This window comes from Dipodomys ordii, unplaced genomic scaffold, assembly GCF_000151885.1.
Source record: "Dipodomys ordii isolate 6190 unplaced genomic scaffold, Dord_2.0 Scaffold70, whole genome shotgun sequence".
NCBI lineage: Eukaryota > Metazoa > Chordata > Mammalia > Rodentia > Heteromyidae > Dipodomys > Dipodomys ordii.
Window position 1 is genome coordinate 429069 of NW_012267286.1, and position 20447 is coordinate 449515.

General features: G+C 37.2%; 1 protein-coding gene across 1 annotated transcript in view; it reads right to left on the reverse strand.

Moving 5' to 3' along the window:
* Usp53 (ubiquitin specific peptidase 53) overlaps window positions 1–20447 on the reverse strand; it is a 57720-nt gene that overhangs the window by 26627 nt on the left and 10646 nt on the right. Inside the window, exons 2-7 of the mRNA XM_013023731.1 lie at window positions 18928–19599; window positions 12819–12911; window positions 8503–8637; window positions 4988–5101; window positions 4828–4910; window positions 1718–1823 (exon numbers count right to left, since the gene is read on the reverse strand). Of these exons, the coding sequence (XP_012879185.1) occupies window positions 1718–1823; window positions 4828–4910; window positions 4988–5101; window positions 8503–8637; window positions 12819–12911; window positions 18928–19071 (675 nt within the window). The 5' untranslated portion in view covers window positions 19072–19599. The remainder of the gene's footprint in view (window positions 1–1717; window positions 1824–4827; window positions 4911–4987; window positions 5102–8502; window positions 8638–12818; window positions 12912–18927; window positions 19600–20447) is intronic.

Below are 20447 nucleotides of genomic sequence, written 5' to 3' on the forward strand. Positions count from 1 at the left end.
CCAAAGAAACATAGGTCCCATGGTTCCCCTTATTTGCAATAACTAGTATATGTCTGAGTCAAGCAGAAAAGGTCAGTTAAGTTGATGTTAGGGAAATGAACCCTAAGATATGTATTCAAATGTTTTTTTTTCTTTCATGCGATTGTTTCTAACATATTTATAAGATTATTTCTTTGTTGCTTTGTATGTCATTGTTATTTTATAGATCTATTAAAACAAGAATCCATCCTTTAAGAAAGCAGAAAGCACCAGGCACTGGTGGCTCAAGCCTATAATCCTAACTACTCAGGAGGCTGAGATCTGAGGATCTCCATTCAAAGCCAACTATTGCAGGAAAGTCTATGAGACTCTTATCTCCAATTAATTACAGAAAAAGCTGAAAGTGGTGCTGTAGCTCAAGTGGTAGAGTGTTAGCCTTGAGCAAAAGGAGCTTAAGGACAATGCCCAGGCCCAGAGCAAAGCTCAGGAGCAGAAAAAAAAAATAGAAAGCTCTTGAAATAATTAGCAATTTTAGGTGAGAAAAGAGTATTATTCATCATGAGTATCTAAAGAAAAAAAATACTTAGGAGGCTAAGATATGAGGATCTCTGTTCAAAGCCAGCTGGGAAGGGAGAATCTTATCTCCAATTAACTACCAGAAAACCACAAAGGTGCTGTTGCTTAAAATTGTAGAGTACTACCCTTGAGTGAAAAAGCTCAGGGACAGCACACAGGCCCCACTCAAGTCCTCTGACCCAAAACCCCACAAAATCCTTGTTAGTTGATACATTTCAGAACACTGAAAAAAATTCAATCAACATAAATAAGCTTAAATCCCTCACAAATTTATGAATTTTCGTGTTTGTGTGTGTGTGTGTGTGTGTGTGTCCGTGTGTGCCTGTGTGTGCACGCGCTGGTCTTGGGGCTTGACCTCAGAGCCCTGGGCACTGCCCTTGAGTTTTGTTTTTTGGTTTCTTTGTTTTTGGCCAGTTCTGGGACTTGAACTCAGAGCCCTGGGCACTGCCCTTGAGTTTTTTTTTTTTGGTTTCTTTGTTTTTGGCCAGTTCTGGGACTTGAACTCAGAGCTTCTCTTGCTAAAGGCTAACACTCTACCACTTGAGCCACAATGCCATTGCTGGCCTTTTCTGTTTATGTGGTACTGAGGAGTCGAACCCAGGGCTTCATGCATGCTAGCAAGCACTCTACCATTAAGCCACATTCCCAGCCTGAGCTTTTTGGCTTAAAGCTAATGCTCTACCCACTGAGCCACAGCTCCACTTAAGGCTTTTTTGGTGCTTAATTGGAGATGAGTCTCACAGACTTTCCTGCCCAGCTTGGCTTCTAACCACGATTCTCAGATCTCAGCCTCCTGAGTAGCTAGGATTACAGGCATGAGCCACCTGCACCCAAATATTTTGTTTTGTGTTTGAAATGGGGTTACACTATGCTGAGCAGGCTGCTCTTAAACTTGTATGTTCAAATGATCTTCAATTCAGCCTCCCAAGTAGCTCGGACAAGAAATAGATACTACTATCCCCAAATAAGTAGGTGTTGTTATTCTTTAACTGCTAAGGTAAACAAATCACATGGTATAAAGCTCGCCAAAATAACATTAAGAAAATATAAATCCTCAAAGTTATTTCTACATATAGAAATAATATTTACTGATAATATCTGAGTGCCTATTTTCAGATTTACAAACATAAATTTATCCTAGTATTTTCCAAAGTATACTTACAGGACATTTCCTGTAGTCATCTGTTGTATTTGCTGCTTGAAGCAGTTCTGCAAACATTTCTGGTTTAAAGCGTTCATGCCTTTCCATCATTCTCTCAACTTCATTGCTACCAAAAAATTTTTCAAAAGCAGTCTCAATATAGACCACGAACTTAAAAACAAGTCTAATGAATTACACATGAAAACATTATCAATACATATTAATAGATTGCCTCACTTCTGGTTAAAACATGACTATATCTGAAAAATTAACTGTAAATCGACATAAAGTGAAAAATTAAGTTTGGCAGGCATAGATGAAAATGTAGTACAAGTATAGAATAACACTGCAATTGTGCTTTGGTTTGGGACTACCTGAATGAAGGTAATATGTCCTGTCTGAAGCAAAGGCATGAAGCAAATGATTCTTTTATTCAATTACTTAATAATTAGAGACTTGAATGTGAACTCTCTATTCTGAAAAAAGGAGGAAAAAAATTGTAGGACAGGTTTTTTTCTCTCTGGCTCAAAGTTCTCAGAAGTTTTGATTTCTTCTAGAGTTAAGTGCAGAAGTCACAGCCAAAGTTACTCAAGATGGACTTGTGCCTTTGTTCCTATTACGCATGCCAATTATTGTTCTAGAGCAGAGGCGGCATTTTGCATTCATTACTGGGGAACTCTGTCACTCTATTCACTTCCCCAAGAGTCCCACTGGTACACTTCAAGGCATTAGAAACCTTTAAACAATGACTTAAAGATTTTCAAAAGGAAAGCTGAAACACAAATTGCCAGTCTAGAAGAAGTCCTGCTTCTGCTCAACAGTAATGTAACTGTCCTGGATATGTTCAGTAGTGTAATAGTTTATCTATAGAATTCAAAAAGTATAAGCATCCTCTGACACACTTCACACTTCTGTTAGAACACACCAAATCTGATGATCTCAAAAAGAATTTCACAGAATAGTTTTACAAAATGGAGCATGGGAGCACTGGTTAACTAGACCGACAGTGCAGTCAATCCAACTTGGATTGGAATCCTCATCCAGACAAGGTAGGGATATCTGGGCCTTGAAACCATTTGGTACAGAACAGAACAGACATGCTTGTGTCTTGTCAGCTGTCCACAGACTATTTAGCTACATTGATAATTTTGCATGGCCTGCAAATGATGTTAGAAATATCCAAAGGGCCCTGAGCCCTGAAATGTCTTCTGAGATCATAAAACCTATTTTCTTTTCTTCTTTGTACTGATCCTGGTGCTTGAACTTAGGGCCTAGGCACTGTCCTTAAGCTTTTGTCTTCCAGTGCTCTACCACTGAGCCATAGCTTCACTTCTGGCCTTTGGGTGATCACCTGGAGATAAGTGTCTATGGGCTTTCTGGTGTGACAAGGTAACTTTGGAGAAAAAAAATATATGCATATATTTCTCACGCCACATATCTCACAGAGCTATGGGGAGCAGCCATATTGATAAGGTGCTACTGTTCAAGACTGTAAATCCCTGAGACTTGAAACTTAGGTGTGTTCATGGCTTAGGTAGTTTGGGTGGGAGACAGCCATGAATGGAGGCTGTACAGAGAAGAGGGTCTGATGAGGATCCAATGAAAGGTTCAAGAAGTGAAATCGTGGGCAGTACAGGATTCAAGGTTCAGTGACCTCTACCTTCCCAGGCTGGTTAAAACTTTGCAGCTGGCTATCCTTTTCAAATACCATCCCGACTGCCATATAAATTCAAAGAAGTAACAGCTGATTACACTTGACTGAAATTTAGAATAACAATAACTCCACACAATGGTTATTACACAAAAATCTTTGCAAATAGGGCCTGGTATGGTGGCTATCACCTTTAATCCTGCAAAGGTAGGAGAATCATAGTCTGAGATCAGCTTACAGGCAAAAAGCATGAGACCCTATCTGAGAAAGAAAGCAAAAAGGGTTGTAGATGTGGTTCAAGTAGTAGTGTGATTTCCTATCAAATGTAAGGGCCTGAATTCAAAACTCAGTACTGAGAAAAATAAAATGAAAGGAAGGGAAAGAAAGAGAAGGACAGGGGAGGAGAGGGAAGAGGAGAAGGGAGAAGGAGAGAGGAAGGCAGGGAGATAAGGAGAGGGATGAGATGGGAAGAAAGGGCAGAAAAAGGAAGAATGTTTCAAATTTTTTCTTTCTTTTCTGCTTCTCCTAGCTTTTATCACTGTGAAGGGACTGAGGGGAGCTAATAGGAAATCCAGCCACTTATAAAGGGAACATGGTGTTACAAACTAACAAGACGAATTTTCCACAGCTCCATTTACATAGTCTCTCATTTCAAGCTCCACAATTCTATACCTAAGGAGAAAATCTGAAAATTTGCACCATTTTGTACTATTTTGTCCATTTTGCAAATGTACAGGTTAAGCATCCCTAATCTGACATTTTAAAGTTTGGAATGCTCTGAAATGTAAAACTTTTTGAGCACCAAACGGAAAATTCCAAACCTGACTTGATCACATGGGGCACAGTCAAAATTCAGGTGCTTTTAAAACACAACATAAAATCACCTTCAGACAAAATGTACAAGTTATGTATGGAACACAAACTTTATTTATTTATTTATATATTTTTTTGGGTCCAGTCGTGGGGCCTGAGCTCTGGGACTGGGTGCTGTCCCTCAGCTCTTCAGCTCAAGGCGAGCACTCTACCACTCGAGCCACAGCGCCACTTTCGGCTTTTTTTTTTTCTTTTTGCTTATGTGGTGCTGAGGAATCGACCTCAGGGTCTCATGCATGCAAGGCAAACGCTCCACCACTGAGCCACCTTCCCAGCCCGGAACACAAACTTTAAACCTGGGTCCCATCCCCTGCAGAGCTCATTATGAATATGCAAATATTCCCAAATCTGAAATTCAAAACACTGTTCCTCCTGAGTGCTTTAGACAAGGAAGGAATGATAACCTATGTTAAATGACACACATGCAACCAATTCAGACTACTGAGATAGGTATCTCCTAGGACCCTTTTCAGAAGGGTATTTGCAGGCCTCAAACAGTGAAGGGGAGAAATTCCTACATGTTCTTGTTTTACAGAAAAAAAAAAATGCTCCATGTGCTTAAGTGTGTGAATAACATCTGGGTTAAATACACTTGGTCGATTCTTACCATAGGGCTGTTGTAGAAATGTAGCGTACAAACTCAGTAAAGGGGAGAGGGTCTGATGACGCCCCACAGCTACGACACACACACTGCAGGTAAAAGCAAACATTTAGTCCACTGTCCACCAAGCATGAGCAGCGTCTCAAAAATAAGTAAGCCACTTCACCTGTTCATACAGGGTCATAGCAAACTTCTGGTGAGTGATACAGGATTTAGAGGTACACATGTCTGCATCTCTGCTTGGCACTAGGTGAAAGTGAATCCTTTCCAATATATTTTCCTAATTCAAAATAAGAAACAAACAAAAGAAGAAATGAATTGCTGATTGTGCAGAAAATACTTCATAATGCATCTTTTCTTTACTGAACATTTTGCCACCTGTACATTTAGGAATGTTACATGTACTATTTGCTTTTCAGTTTTCTGCTGTAATCAACACTTAAAATGGTCAACTATTCAGCTTTCTGCAGTGCTAGCTAAAAATACTGTTTAATGCAAGAAACATAATATAATAGGAGTTACCATAAGCAGAAAAAAAATCATGATTAGATATTTTAACAACATTAGGAACAATTAATTTTCAGGCACGGTAGTGTTACTGTTTTTAGACCCTGTCTTAGTAGAGGTACTTATCAACTTAGTTGTGGATAAAACTAAATAACCTTAGAGTTGCTTTAAAATCTACTTGTGGGTACAGCAAAATTGGGGAAAGAAAACAGAGATGAACCAAAATTGGTCATACATTCATAACTACTAAAGGTGCATTATAGGATATGGAGGTTCATATTCTATGCTCACCACTTCAAAATTTTCAAAATAAAGCTTTTTAAAGAGTTTTAAAAATAAAACTATTATACCTAGTTATACCCTTGAAATATCTGAAGGACCATTATGCTTAGATTGGTTAAATACCTATCTTTGTCTTGAGACTTGTTAGTCAGAGCTCAAAGCAATGAACAGTGATTAAAAAGAAGCAGAACTTAGCTTAGGATGCAGACATCTAATGTTACTAGAGCCGCCTGACAATGAGATGGAAACGTGAAGAGAGAATCTGCTGCACTTTGCTACAGGGGTTCAAGCTGAAGTCATATGCTCACTTGAAGATGCAACCGAGGTATCAAAACATTGGATGAAAGCAGGGCTAGGGGACGGACCTGTGATCAGCATTAATTTTACACTATGTTCAAAAAAGTACTTTGCAAGGTAATGAATTCAGAGTATAACAGAGAAAAAATGTTTCTCAAAAAATATATGATTTAAAATGAAGATTTAAAAAAATCCTCTTTCAAACCAGTCCTCAGGGGCTCATATCTACAGATTAATATTAGGAAAAATAGTTTCCTATATTCTTATACCAAGAAAAAGATAGTAACTTCTTTAAAATCCTGCTTAAACCAACTAGATTATCTAAACTTAAAATAGCAATGATATCCAAACTTAAATGATAGTTAAACTTAAAATATCTAAACTTATACTATACTCCAGAGAGGGTCCTGCATTATTTAACAAACCTCAGACAATTTCAGATTTGAAATGCAGACCAATAGGGAAAATCAATTTCTGAATAAACCTTTTCTTAGCAGAGTTTAACCAATAAATTCTATTTTATTCTTATTTTTTTAGCAATAAGAGAGTGAACTTGGGGCCTTGACACTTGCTAGTCAGGTGCTTTACTACTTGAGCCCAGCCCTTCTCCCTTTAGTTATGTTTTTGCTTTTTGCCCAGGCCAGACTTGAACTATGACCCTACTCCCAGCCTTCTGCTGTAGGTGGAATTATAAATATGCACTATCACACCTAGTTTGCTTAGACAGGGTCTTGCTAATATTTTGTCTGTATTGGCCTCAACTAGCATCCTCCAGACCTCTGTGTATTAAGTAGCTTGGGTTACAGATCTGCAACCACTGTGTCAGCCAACCAATGGATTCTTTTTATTAACTTTCTCCTTCTCTGCACCAAGACATTTCAAATCACTGTTATTTAAGTCTGGATGTCAAGGTATTTTATGAAGTATAATTAGCACACATGAATACATTTCATTTAAGTCTAAGTAAAACTATAAACTTCAGAACTGGGAAAAGCACATGTATGTTTTAAGCAAGAGATCAATCATAAAGAGAAAAAATATGAAAACTGAATTGTATGAATGTATGTGCTGTACTGGCACATTCTAATCTATACAGAAGTATGCCAAGCAATGTACTAGAGTCAAGGAGCTTTCCAAGTTCAGAAGGAAACCATAAAGATACTCATTACATAAAAGATTACTAATAATGCATAATGTCATACAGACAGTGAATTCTACGGAAAGCCAGGGAACGAACTAGAGCAGTTTGGTCATACATTACCTGATGGAAATGACTTAATTTGATCCTTGACAAAAGAGTAGTTTGAAAAGTTTTGAGTATTTCAGAAACTTGAGCAAAGGCTGTTAAGCAGAAATACAAAAGATGTGTGAGAAACAGAATGGCAACTATCTCACGATGAAGGAAAATTCAGGAAGGAAGCGAAGAGATACATTGGAATTTAACTAGAAAAGGGCCTTATAGGTCAGAATAAAAAGTCTTGATTTGAATCACAATATTTGGAAGATCAACCAAACATCAAGAAGAAAATATGTAAATCTGGCAGACAGATTAGAGACCCTAAAGGCACAGGACAGATGGACAATAGTCAGGAGTCTTACAGATGCTGAGAGCAGAGGACTAAAGTAAGAAGAAATGGAGGTAAGGATATAAAATGAAAAAGAAAATGTAGGCGGGCGCTGGTGGCTCATGCCTGTAATCCTAGCTAATCAGGAGGCTGAGATCTGAGGATCATGGTTCAAAGCCAGCCCCGGCAGGAAGAGTCCGTGAAACTCTTATCTCCAATAAAAACCACCAGAAAACTGGAAGTGGCGCTGTTGCTCAAGTGGTAGAGTGCTCGCCTTGAGCTGAAGAGCTCAGGGACAGCGCTCAGGCCCAGAATTCAAGCCCCATGACCGACAAAAAAAGACAAAAAAGAAAATGTAAGAGGGTTTGTGACAGAAGAAGTTAATTTGCTAAGTAGAAACAGCAGCAAGAGAAAATAAACAGCTGTTTCTTCACGTACTAAGACACTGAATAATCAACGTACATAGCTAAGCAGGACAAAATATCAAGGGGATATTCCCAATTGATTTGTATAGCAGGCCTGGCAACACCAAGCCTTGATTGTCAAGCCGCTGCTCCTGAGCCCTCACCACCCTCTACCCATAACCCCTGACCTGGAGACTGCACGTAAAGAAATGCGACAGCAGGGTCTGGGGTGCACATGGAGGACTTGTGGAAACAGAACCCTGAAATAAGGGATAACATTTTAAAGTCTTTGGGCCTAACAAATTTTTGTTGTCCAAGATGCCATAAAAACTACACAAATAAGCCAAAGCAAAAATATTACACAAAATAGACTTAAATTGATAGATGGATATGGTAGGGTCCTATTGACCAGTTCTGATACTTTTCCATCTTAAAAAAAAATTTTTTTTCATTTGTCTCAGCATCTGCATTATGGAAGGAATAAACACTATTACTGTGGTCTCTTAGGGATCATCTGAAATACAAAGCACTCTGCCTCTTAGGGATCATCAGAGATACTTCTGCCTCTTAGGAATCATAAAAAATACAGAGCATTGTGCCTCTTAGCAATCATCACAGATACTTACAAAGCATTCTGCAGCATCATCCATAAGGCCCAGTTGAAATCGCTGTTCATCTTTGAAGCTTTCTGCAAGAGCATGCCTGATGTTATCAGAGGGAAGTGCTTTTTCTCGGCTGTGTTGAAACTGTGCAAATATTGTCTGGAAATCAAAAGTGCATCAGTATGGTTAATGCCAACAACTTCAAATTACTTCAGTAATTTCATTACAAGATAGTCACTCTGAACATGCTACTTAGAAACTAATACAGACCAGCTTTTTACACTCAATCTATATAAAAATAAACTACTCATGTCAGTGAAATATGGGGTCAACTGGCCCAGCCTCTAAGTGCATAAAAACTGAAACAAAATCTCTCACATCCACCTTCAATGACTGATTAAAGAACATTCTGTTGCCAGAAGAGTCTCAGAGAGGTTGTTAAAGGAAGAGAGGTTTTTGTTTGTTTGTTTGTTTTGTCAGTCATGGGGCCTGATCTCTGGGCCAGGGGACTGCCCCTCAGCTCTTCCGCTAAAGGCAAGTGCTCTAACACTTGAGCTACAGCACCACTTCCAATCTTCTGGTGATTAATTGGAGATTAGAGTCTTGTGGACTTTCCTTCCCCGGGCTGGCTTTGTACTGTAATCCTCAGATCTTAGCCTCATAAGTAGCGAGGATTATAGGCATGAGCCACTGACACTAGGCTGGACTAGAGTTTTGATAAGTTGCTTTAAATGTAAAAGTATGCTATAGGAAATATTAAATCATTCCAGGCAAGGGTAAGTACAAAAAATCACATAAAAAGTGGTAGGAATTCACTAGACTATTTTTAAAAGTTAAAGTTAACCAAAAGGAACTTTTAGGATTGTTTTTTTGAGAGGCCAAGCAAAAGTCAAAAACTAACAAAGTAAAAACAAAAAATAAGCCTTTAATATATTTACTATTTCCTATTACACTAAATTTGCTTTATAAAATGTAAAAGCACATTTTACAAGAAGACCTAATGATTACTTTTAAATTTTAAAGAAAAGCCCATTCCCCCAGTTACCAATTTTCCTCACTCGAATTACTTCTAAGAAATCACTAAATCAACATTTGAGAATGAGATAGTAAGTATGAATCTGCTTTCTATTTTCCTTCTGAATAAAGCAAGGAAAATACTTTCTAGTAAGTTTCAGTTTAAAGACAATCATCTCTTGGGAGAGAAAGTAGGTAACAAAGGTTTTCAATGACAACCCACCACACAGAACCAATCAGATTGACAAGTGTCAGGGGCTCACATAATCCTAGCTACTGAAAAGCCTGAGCTCTGAGGAAGCCAGCCCAGCGCAGAGACTCCTAACTCCAAACCAGCAAAAAGTTGGAAGTGGAGCTGTGACTCAGGTGGCAGAGCACCAGCCTTAAGCAAAAAATCCAAGCAAGAGAGGCCCTGAATTCAAGACCCAGTACTGACACAAAAACATAATTTGCAAGATATATAAGAAACTAAAACCCAAAAGTGCCAGTTGATATTATCCAAAATTATAATTATGTTATTCATTGTAATAGCTTAAAATACAAATACTAAAAGATGAATAAGTAATATTCAGATTTCATCTCTTCTTTAGCAATTTAATTTTCCAGGTGAAGTTTAAGCTACTAATAGGATACAAGACTGTTTCTTGTACTTTTTCCTTGATTACTACTTTCTTTGCTTAATAGTATTCTCTGTCAGGCATTGATTAACTCTAGAAAACACATGCCCCTGACTTTATGAGCCTTACACTATAATCCCAGTAACAAGAAGTAAGTAAGTAAGTAGGTGGAAGAATGTGTAAAGATATGGGAGAAAAGATCAACAGAAAGAATTGCAATCAAAAGAAAAGTAAAGCAGTGCAATGAAGAATGCCACAGAAGTATGATTTTCCTTTTACCTAGAGTAGTGAGGGAAGGCCTGGCTGATGGAAAAAGTAACATGTGAAGGCAAGCAGAAAGGAAATAAGGGTGTCGGCCCGAGGACAGCTGGAAGAAAAGCTTTTCACACAAAAGGAGCAGTGGAAAGATTTGGAGATGGGAGCCAGCTCTGAGAGAGAAGGCAGGAGAGACTGATGTGCAATGTATGTTTGTGAAAGGTGGGTTTTGTTTGTTTGTTTTGTTTTTTGGTGGGGAGAAAGCAAAGACAAAGGCAGAGGGGGAAACAGCAGGCAGACAGGCCATTGTGAAGTGTGATGAGAGAGCTGGAATGGAACACGGAGCGATTCTGATTTTTAAAATTGGGCAAAACACTCCCAATTTCCTGTGTGGTAAATAAAATGTGATACCACAATTTGATCCAGGTTTATTCTTCATCCTCTAACAATAGCACTATTGAACCATGTTTGAAAAGGACATTACGAAATTTCTTTTGGTGTTTTATGCAAACAACCTTTTCAGGAACATAAAAAAAAAATTAAGGCAGATAAATATATTTTGCTATTTTCCTAAATAGGCATGTATATTCATTAAGACTATTTGGGAATATAAAAGAATAAAAATTTTTATATAAAAAATGTGTTGGAGGTGGCTCAAGTAGTAGAGTTCAATTTAAAATGTGTTAATAAAACTTTAAATTCTTGGACAAAAATGAATGGCTAATACATACCAAACTCCCCTTTGGTTTTCATTTCCCTTTTATCTATGCACATCTCAGTCGTGAAAAGGGCTAGTTCAAACTGATTATGTTACTCCTCTACTTTAAACAAGCTTGAAACTTCCTCAGTTGCTCAGAGAAAAAGCCAAGATTTTTTCATAAAGACATAGAAAGTCTTCAGAGTCTCAACTCCTGTCCCAGTTATTAACTGCCCTGGAACTAATCACCTCAAAACTTGGTCACCATAATTTGCTTATGCATCTGAAATATGGCAGAATGGCTCCTCTGCTCTAACTGTTGCTATTAGGTACTGTCTGACGCTGGGACCTAGAGTTATGTGAAGGTGGCTCGCAGTTGGCTATTGGCTGAGACTTCGTCTGGTACTGAGTACAAGATGCATGTGGCCTTTCCACATGGCTACTTGGCTTCCTCCAAGCATGCTAGCTGCCTTCCAAGAATAATAACCCCAAGAGATGGCACAAGAGCTCTATCACTTCTGCTAATCAACTAAACTCAGGTATCTTGCAGAATCAGTTCTGTCTGTCAGCAATCAATGGCTGTGGCTCGCCATGCTCAGGAGTTACCCTGGAGAGGAAAAATGTAAAACACTCTGCAAACATGCTTAAAATCTCCAGCAGGCCCTGCCATACCTCTGAGCTCATCTCTCAGCACTCCCTTCCCTGCTCACAGAGCTGCTGGCTTTGTGACAGCCAGGATTTATTTGGTGTTCCTTGAACATGCTGAGTTTACTCCCACCTTAATGGCAATTGTTGCTGCTATATCTACCTGGAAGACTTTTTTTTAAAGATAGAGTAACACTAGACAGCTTAGCTGGCCTAGAACTTGCTGTGTAGACCAGGATGACCTCCTGCCTCAGCCTTCCAAGTGCTAGGATTACAGTCATGTGCCACCAAGCTCAGATCCTGGAAAACTCTTCTACCACAAAGCCTCTTAGCTCATGTTTTCTCACTGAGGATTTTCTGGCCACTCAACACTCCCTGCTCGTTCCCCCTGACTTGCTTTTCACTCCTAGCCACTATCACCTAGCATGAGTAAAAGTCTCCTTACTTTACTGTCTTCTCAGTAAGAATACAAGCTCCTTGAAAACCGGGAGTTCTTCCTTTCTTTGAGACAAGTCTCACCAGGTAGCCCAAGCTGGCCTTGAACTTGAATGCCACCTGGCTCAGCCTCCTGAGCTTTGAAGGGCAGAGATTTTTATCAAGTCTGCTCCTCAGGAAAGACAACAGCACCCAGACCTAGTGGTAGCTAACAACCATTTATCAAAATGATAAACAATTACTTTAAAATAAAAAAGATGTTAATAGTTAAGCTATTTTTTCACCTTTCTTATACCTAAGTGGAAGATAAACACATAAATCTGAATATGCATTTAAGAATTTATCTTTGAAGTCAGTCACCAATGGTTCACACCTGTAATCCTAGCACCTGATGAGGCTGGAGGATCTCAGTTTGAAGCCAGCTGAAGTAGAAAAGTCCCTGAGATTCCATCTCCATAATAACCAGAATTAAAAAAAAAAAAACCCTGTGGCCCAAGTAGAAGAGCACCAACCATGAGCTAGCTAAGTGAGAATATAATGCCTTGAATTCAAACAAACAAAAATTCATCTTTGAAACAATAAATCACTTGATAATAAATTATAATTACAAAAAATCTGACCAGATACATCAATTGGAAAAATTAAATTTGGGGAAAATGATTGATAATTCAAGTTACCTTCAATGCACAGAATATGCAGGCATCTCCCTGACACACATGTCCAGTCAGAACTCGCAGGCTTCGTCTGAATATATCCAACTGCCATAAAACCTAAGAAACATGTGTGAAGGAAAAAGAAACAATTAAAATTTCCTCACTGTGCCAAATGGCAGACTTAAGACATTTTAAAAACTTCAGAATGTTAGTGACTTTGAAACTTCCTGTACATAATCACATATATATATGCATGTAAAAACTATTACATACATGTTGTATATGTATCAAAGATGGATTCAGAAGACATTTGTATTGATTCACATGAAAAACCAAGCTGGGCGAGAGCAAGAAACATCTAAATCCTCAGTTAAGGATCTACTCTGAACAGGAACCAGGGGATACTAAATGGAAGACTTGGCAGAGACTTGAAAGAGGAAGTGATTGTAATACTTGGAACAAGCTGAAGTCTAGGAAGGAAATATAATTAGACTTTAAAGCTTGGGTATAGCAAGGAGAGGTCAACTCATTGTGGCAGGAGGGAAGGGTGGCCAGACATGTGTGTGGTCACAGTATACTGAGTGAGAAAACAGAATCTGTGTGGTAAAATGGGTATGGCATGGTAAGCAGCAGCTAAGGAATAATCTGAATATATTTACTACAATTATCCCTTAACAGTCTGCTACAAAAGAGGCCAAGCAACCAAAAAAGTGGCAGTTCCTAAAAATCAACTGTGAAGCCTAAAGATACGGCAAAAATAGTATCTGCCTCAAGACTTCTTGTGAAGAATAATATATAATAATATGTAAAGTGTTTAGAGCAGGGGCTGGCACATAATTAGTACAAAGCAAACCCAAGCTAGGATTACAATAAGCTAGTACTACTGCGAGGTTTCCCTTTTAACTTTTAGTTACTTCCTCAAATAACATCACTTAGGAAATCCATTTAGGACTGCTTACTTCTCCCTAGGTTAATGAAAACAAATTGATTTTCATGTTCCTTACATTTTTCAACCACTCAATAGCTAAAGACATTTCAGAACTTCCCTTTGAAAGTTGTTTTTCCTTAAGGCATAATAGGATCACTTGCTTATCATTAATGACTCAGTGTTTTGCAAAGTATTTGGTAGTGTTTAGTAACTTCCTTGCATATCCTGAAACATTACACTGAGACCTATTTTAAATAAATTCGATGAAGAAGATGAAAATGAAGGACACTGAAAGAACACCATAGTTGGTACTGGCTCTGAAGGTTACCAACATCCAGGGGTTCTACCTCTTGCCTCACTTTGTACCAGCTCTCAGACTGATTTGGGCACAATATTCTCTGCAGCTCAGTATCCTTCACAAACTGAGGATGACAATGGTGCCTATCTCTTAGGTTTGTGTAAAGATTAAATTTGACAATCTACATAATGTCCACACAGTACATACTAAGAACCTACTGTTTATTATTAAATATAACTTAATTTCTAACTTAGAGAATTTTTAAACACTATACTCATGTGTCAAACCAACTTAACTGAATATATTCTCACCAGATAAAATTAAAGAGTTCAGCTAATAAGATATGCCTGCCTTCTATAATCTGTTTGTAAGGTTCGTGAAGCTTTTCAAATGCAACTCTTAATTTCTTTTCCTATCAGAAATTTTAAGTTACACTGGATTGAACTATAGAAAATTATTTTGTGATTTTTAGAAAACTTCTCTGTATATCATTGAATAGTGCAAAGCTTTTTCAACATAATAGTACAAATCTCTATCACAAAATAATTCTACTTGTAATTAATACTTAATCTATTTCATTTTTTAAAGGTTGAGCATATTTCACCACCTACTTAAAAAAACAAACTCTAAGCATTTGTTGGACTAATTCATTTTCAAGAATATTTCCTGATGGGAAGGGTAAACAAAGGAGGAGGCTACAATGCTTGATAAGAAATGTACTCATTATCTTGCCCATGTAATTGTAACCCCTCTGTACAGTATTTTCACAATAAAAAAGAATATTTCCTTTTCATTTGTACATAGCAAATTCAACAAGAATCTAAACAAAATCAATGGGTTCCTCCATTTCTTTGGCTTATTTTTTGCTAGGCTATAGCACTACCAAAATGAGCCACATCTCCGGGCCATTTTGGCTTCAGTTATTTTCTGGATGTGGTTGATCTCTACCTCCCTTACCTATGCCTCCTGGGTAGCTAGAATCCCAGGCATGCGCTACTACTTCCAGCTCTGTTGATGGGGGTCTGAGTAACTTTCTCCCTAAGCTAGCTTCAAATTGCATTTGTCTCTATCTCCCAAATAGCTGGAACTATCCAGGCACAAGCCAATACTGGAGCCTAATGCTTTTTAGTGGTTACACAAAATATTGACTAGTCTAAAACACATGTATTCACGTGCATTAGGTAAAGGAATACAAATCTTTGATAACATTCCTTGGTTCAGCATAATACAAAAAGAAGCTAAAATTAAGTAATGAGAAATGGCATATAAATTCATTTTTTCTGACTTAATTAATCCTGTACTACTTTAATAATGTCTGCTTCTGAAATTTATAATTTCTTACCAGATGTATTTTGCAATTTATTTCTCAGCATTTAAAAAAATAGCATAAGCTGAGATTTTTCACTGCAACATTTCTACTCATGTATACAATGTAATTAATCTCACCTCTTTTATCATTGCCCATCCCCAACTTCCTCTCTTCCTAACATTTCAATTGGTGTTCTTGTTCCATGGTCATAATATGAACCTATTTCGACAATACCAATCTCATTCCCTGCTCTCCTTAACCTAATCCCCTCCTACCGGTACCTACCCTACCAACAGAGCCCATTTCGCTTTGTCTCACCCCAAACTCCAGACTTAGCAATAGCTTTCACTGAGGTTCTTCACAGTTCTGCTTTTAAAAATAATTAACCAAATTTCATATTAACATTGATACTCTGATTTTTTTTTATAATGGTGTCATTTTCTGACAGAAAAGTCTGTTTGAACAGTTTTGTCAGTAAGGCTTGCGTCTGACAATCACCTTAGACATCTTCACATGGAGGGCAGGAGACACCCCAAAGCTGTGGGAGTTGGCAGCTGAGCCCTGCGGGGGCCAGAGCCACCCAGAGCCAATGCCATAGACCTGCACAGGGGCCTCTAGTAAGTACTGTGAGGAAATTACCCAAAACGGGCAACAAACACCCTAAAGAATGGCAGTATACAATATCCAGAGCTCACAGAGGCCTAGGACAGGACCTGTGCCCAACAGCCAGCGTAGAAAACTTGAAGGCTCATCTTAACAATGTAACTCTTATTACAGCCCAGTAAAGCTGACAAGTAAAATGGCCAAGCTATTTCCAAATAAATTGATCCAGTCCCACAATAAAGTTCACAATTATTTTTAGGAATACAAAAATATTATGAGTACAAAGGCAAAATTTGATTTCTAACCAAGCATTAAAGAAAAAGAAAATATACTCTAGGATGCAGAAAATAAAAAAGTCCAAAATGGAAACTCAGTCAAAATTTATAGGAGCTAATGGGATCTGAGAACTGGCAACTCATGGCTGTAATCTTAGCTACTCAGGAGGATTCTGATGTGAAGTCAGCCTGGTCAGAGAAGTCCATAAGACTTCATTTCCAAAATAACCAGTAAAAAGAAGGGCTAGCAGTGTGACTCAAGTGGGAGAATGGGAGCCGAGCAAGCAAGGGGAACAGATTCAAGCACTGAGCTGAAGAACTGGAAAATACTCGATAAAGGGAAACATAGTATAGAAGTACAAGAAAACAATTATTACAATGGTTATTTCACATACTTTAGAAGCCAGAAGTAAGACTGAACCTATTAAGCAGAGACATGAAAAAGATGTTAAGACTCCTATCAAACTAAAGATGAAAACTACAGTCTAAGATTTTTAAAAAATAGCAGCTTAGACATTACAAAAGAGATCTATAAACCCGAAGATATACTTACAGAAACCACACAAAATGGAATGGAAAAAAAGACCAGGCAAGATGAAGAGAACCATCAGTGAGCCTTGGACAATTGCAAACAAACAACTGTGCATGTAACTGGAGTCCCACAGAGGAAGTGACAGATGATGTAATTACTTTAAGGAATCATAGTCAAGAGTTGACAACTTTGATGAAAATTACCAACTCCCAGATACAACATGCTCATCAAACCCAAAGACGAGAGAAATGAAGAAAAACTGTGTCAAGATAATCATAATTAGATCATTTTAAACCAATGATCAGAAGAAACTCTTGAAAAAACTCCCAGAATTGGAAATGTTACATACAGAAAAACAAAGAATAATGCTTTCATTAGAAATAATCCAAGCTAAAAAAAAATGTCAGGAGGCCCTTTTATTGTGTGAAAGTATCTTTCAGAAACAATTTTTTTTTCAGACATACAAGAGGTAAAACAGCTCATCAGAAAGAGGTCAATACTAAAAGAATGCTAAAGCAGAGAGCGCTAGAGGGCAACGTGGAGCAAACCTGAGTGATGGGTACCATCTGGTGAAGCCTATGGAATGAATATATATATATATATATATATAATATATATATGAATATAATATATAATGAATATATAATGTCATATAATATAACATATTATATATAATAATATAATATATATTATATATATAATATATAGATATATATACTTCCTAAAGAATACTACAATTGTTTTACTGTGATATCTTCCTTACTCAGGATTATCTTATGTTGTAATATGCTTTTTTCCCCCTCAATTAACTACAGTATTATAAGACCTAAAGAAAAAGAAACAGGGAAAAATGTGAGTGGAAAAGCCTTGATATGAAAAACCCTTTCTGATTGCCTGGTTCACTCAAAAACATTTAAGTCCAGGTTTGGGCATTTGCTGTTTCCTTACATACAGTGTTAATCCAGTAAATATTTTTCTCTGGCATTACATGCACTAGTGGGATCTTTAAGCCTGAGCCAAACACTGACTGCCACTCAAGGATGCTATAGTAAACTAGCATCACTGTTTTCCAATACCACTTGTCAAGTCCTACCTGTCTAGGAAAAGGACACCTGAGAACAATGTCTGAATCAGATGTGTGAGCACTTGACATACTCTATTTGGGTTTATGTATTAATAAAGTAAGCAATATTTCTACCTACTGTCAGTTTTTAGGAGGATAAAAATTGGAACTGATACAGAAAAGCCATATTATACACAAGGAAGTCTAAGGCAGAAAAGTAGCTTAACATACACTCGTTAACTAAAAGAATTTCAACACAGTTTGAATCCAGTGGATTAATCTTCCATTTATCCTAAATAATAATGGTCAAATGATTAGTCCAGAGGTAACCTGAGGGATGTAGTGGAAGGTGCAGGGATCAAGTACTAAGATAAAAATATTCTGGAGAAAAACAAAGGAGGGGGTAATGACGTTCAACAAGAAATGTACTCATTACCTTACTCATGTAACAGTAACCCCCCTGTACAGCATCTTTGCAATAATATAAAATTAAAAAATATTCTGCCTGCTTATTTTAATCCAAGTAGTTTCTTTCTTCCTTATCATGCCTAGTGAGATATACACTGAGTTTCAGTGGAGGGACATGGAAACAAATTAAAACACAGACAGTTCACATTTTAAGAAACATATTCTTAATTTAGTAAACATTTTAAATAAGGTTTATTTTTACATTAAAGCAATGCATCATTCTGTTGAAAAACTCCATTTCTACTTATTATAAAAACCAAAATGTCCAGCCAAAGTGTTTGTCACCATTAAAAGTGATAAGAAGAACTCATTTTAGAGCCAGGCACTAATGGTTCATGCCTGTAATCCTAGTTACTCGGGGGGGGGGCTGAGATTTGAGGATCATGGTTTGAAGACAGCCTGGACAGAAAAGTCTGGGAGATTCTTATCTTCAATTAAACACAAAAAGCTGGAAGTGGAGCTGAAGTGGAAGAGCCTTGACATAAAAACTCAGGGACAAGGACAATGCCCAGACCCACAGCTCAAGCCCCAGAACTGGCAGGGAAAAAAAAAGTCTTTTTAGTTAAGATCTTTGTCTTAATTTAAAAGTCAAAGAAACATTATACAATGGATTTCCTAAAATATACTTTGAGATAGCAGAAGTAGTTAGGGTCTCACCTGCACCGCACTATTAAGAAAGCAGCTGTTTTGCCCTGGTTCATTTAACAAGCCTTTGGTAGGGGCCAGCGACAGCATACTTCCAGCTTGATAAGTTTTTCCAAGATTGCCACCAGGTTTCCGTAAGAATTTCACCCAAGCCATTCTCAAGCAACTTTGTTCGCATTAAAACTAAGAATTCTATACTTATGTGGTATTTTGGACGGTAAAATGAATGATGTCTTGAATTGTCCACTGAAAGTCACTGCAGTCTATTGCAGGAATGTAAGTTTCCAAGTCCATAACTTTCTTAGTGTTAAAATTTTGGAAGACTTTGGCAAGCAGAAAATAGAACAAGTAAATGTTGAAGCTGAACTCTAAAAGCAAGGCCTTTCAAATTTTTATATGTTAAATCTTACACAAGATCTGTACACAATGATGAAGTAGTCTTTTAAAAACTGCTAAAAATAATATTGATGAATCGTTCGTTTTCTTTAACATACAAATCATAGGTCTTGATTGGCTAAAAAATACATATTAATGATACAAAAATATGTAGAATGAGCATTTGGCATGATTCCTCAGGGCATTTGTTTTCTTTATGGTTTTTTAATAAGAAAGAAGTTTGTCTCTTTCCCAGGTGACGTTATCAGGTGACTCCACATTTCATATCAATGTGACCTCAAAGCAAATCTACAAAAAAGAAAAGAAATGTTTAAATAAAAAATCAAAACTGACCAAGAACATTCCTATTTTATTACCTGAACACAAATATTTTAATATAGAATTAAAATGCATTATAAAAGGATTAGAACTAGTAATATCCTGAAATAGGAAAATGGGCATATTACTTCATCATTTAAGTTTTTTAAATGTCAATATGACATTAATCACTATCTAATCAAAGACAGCAATGTTCAAAGAATGGTATCATTAGGAAAATATTGCACAAAACAAATGTAAACTAAATTACATCTCAAGTGGCATACAATATATGTCAACATTAAATTGTTTTATTAAACCATTGCATACATATACTCTGTATTATTATGTATCCTCTATACAAAATCATTTTTTGCCAAGAAGGTCTGATTTTACATAAACCAACAAGAATAAGAATGGAAAAGAACCATTTGTTAAAAAAATCTTAGTAAACACAATTTCCTTCTTGTTTACAATGCATGCTTGTGATTTAATAAACCTTTAAATGTTAAACTGCTAAATTAAATACTATCAAATATTAACTAATAAGGTTTTGCTAAATGAACTCAATTTTCCTCCTGTATTTTTGTTATTTTATTTTGGAGTACTAAGGTCTGACCTCTAGGCCTCATCAATGCTAGGCACTTGAGCTACATCTCTATCTCTCTGGGTCTGCTTATTTTTGAGACAGGTTTTCAAGTTTTTCCCAGCTGGCCTGAACCTGTCATACAGCTAAGATGACATGCATGTACCACCACATCATGTTGTTGGTTGAGATGAGGTCCCATTAACTTTCTGCCCAAACTGGCCTCAAACCACAATCCTCCAAATCTCAACTT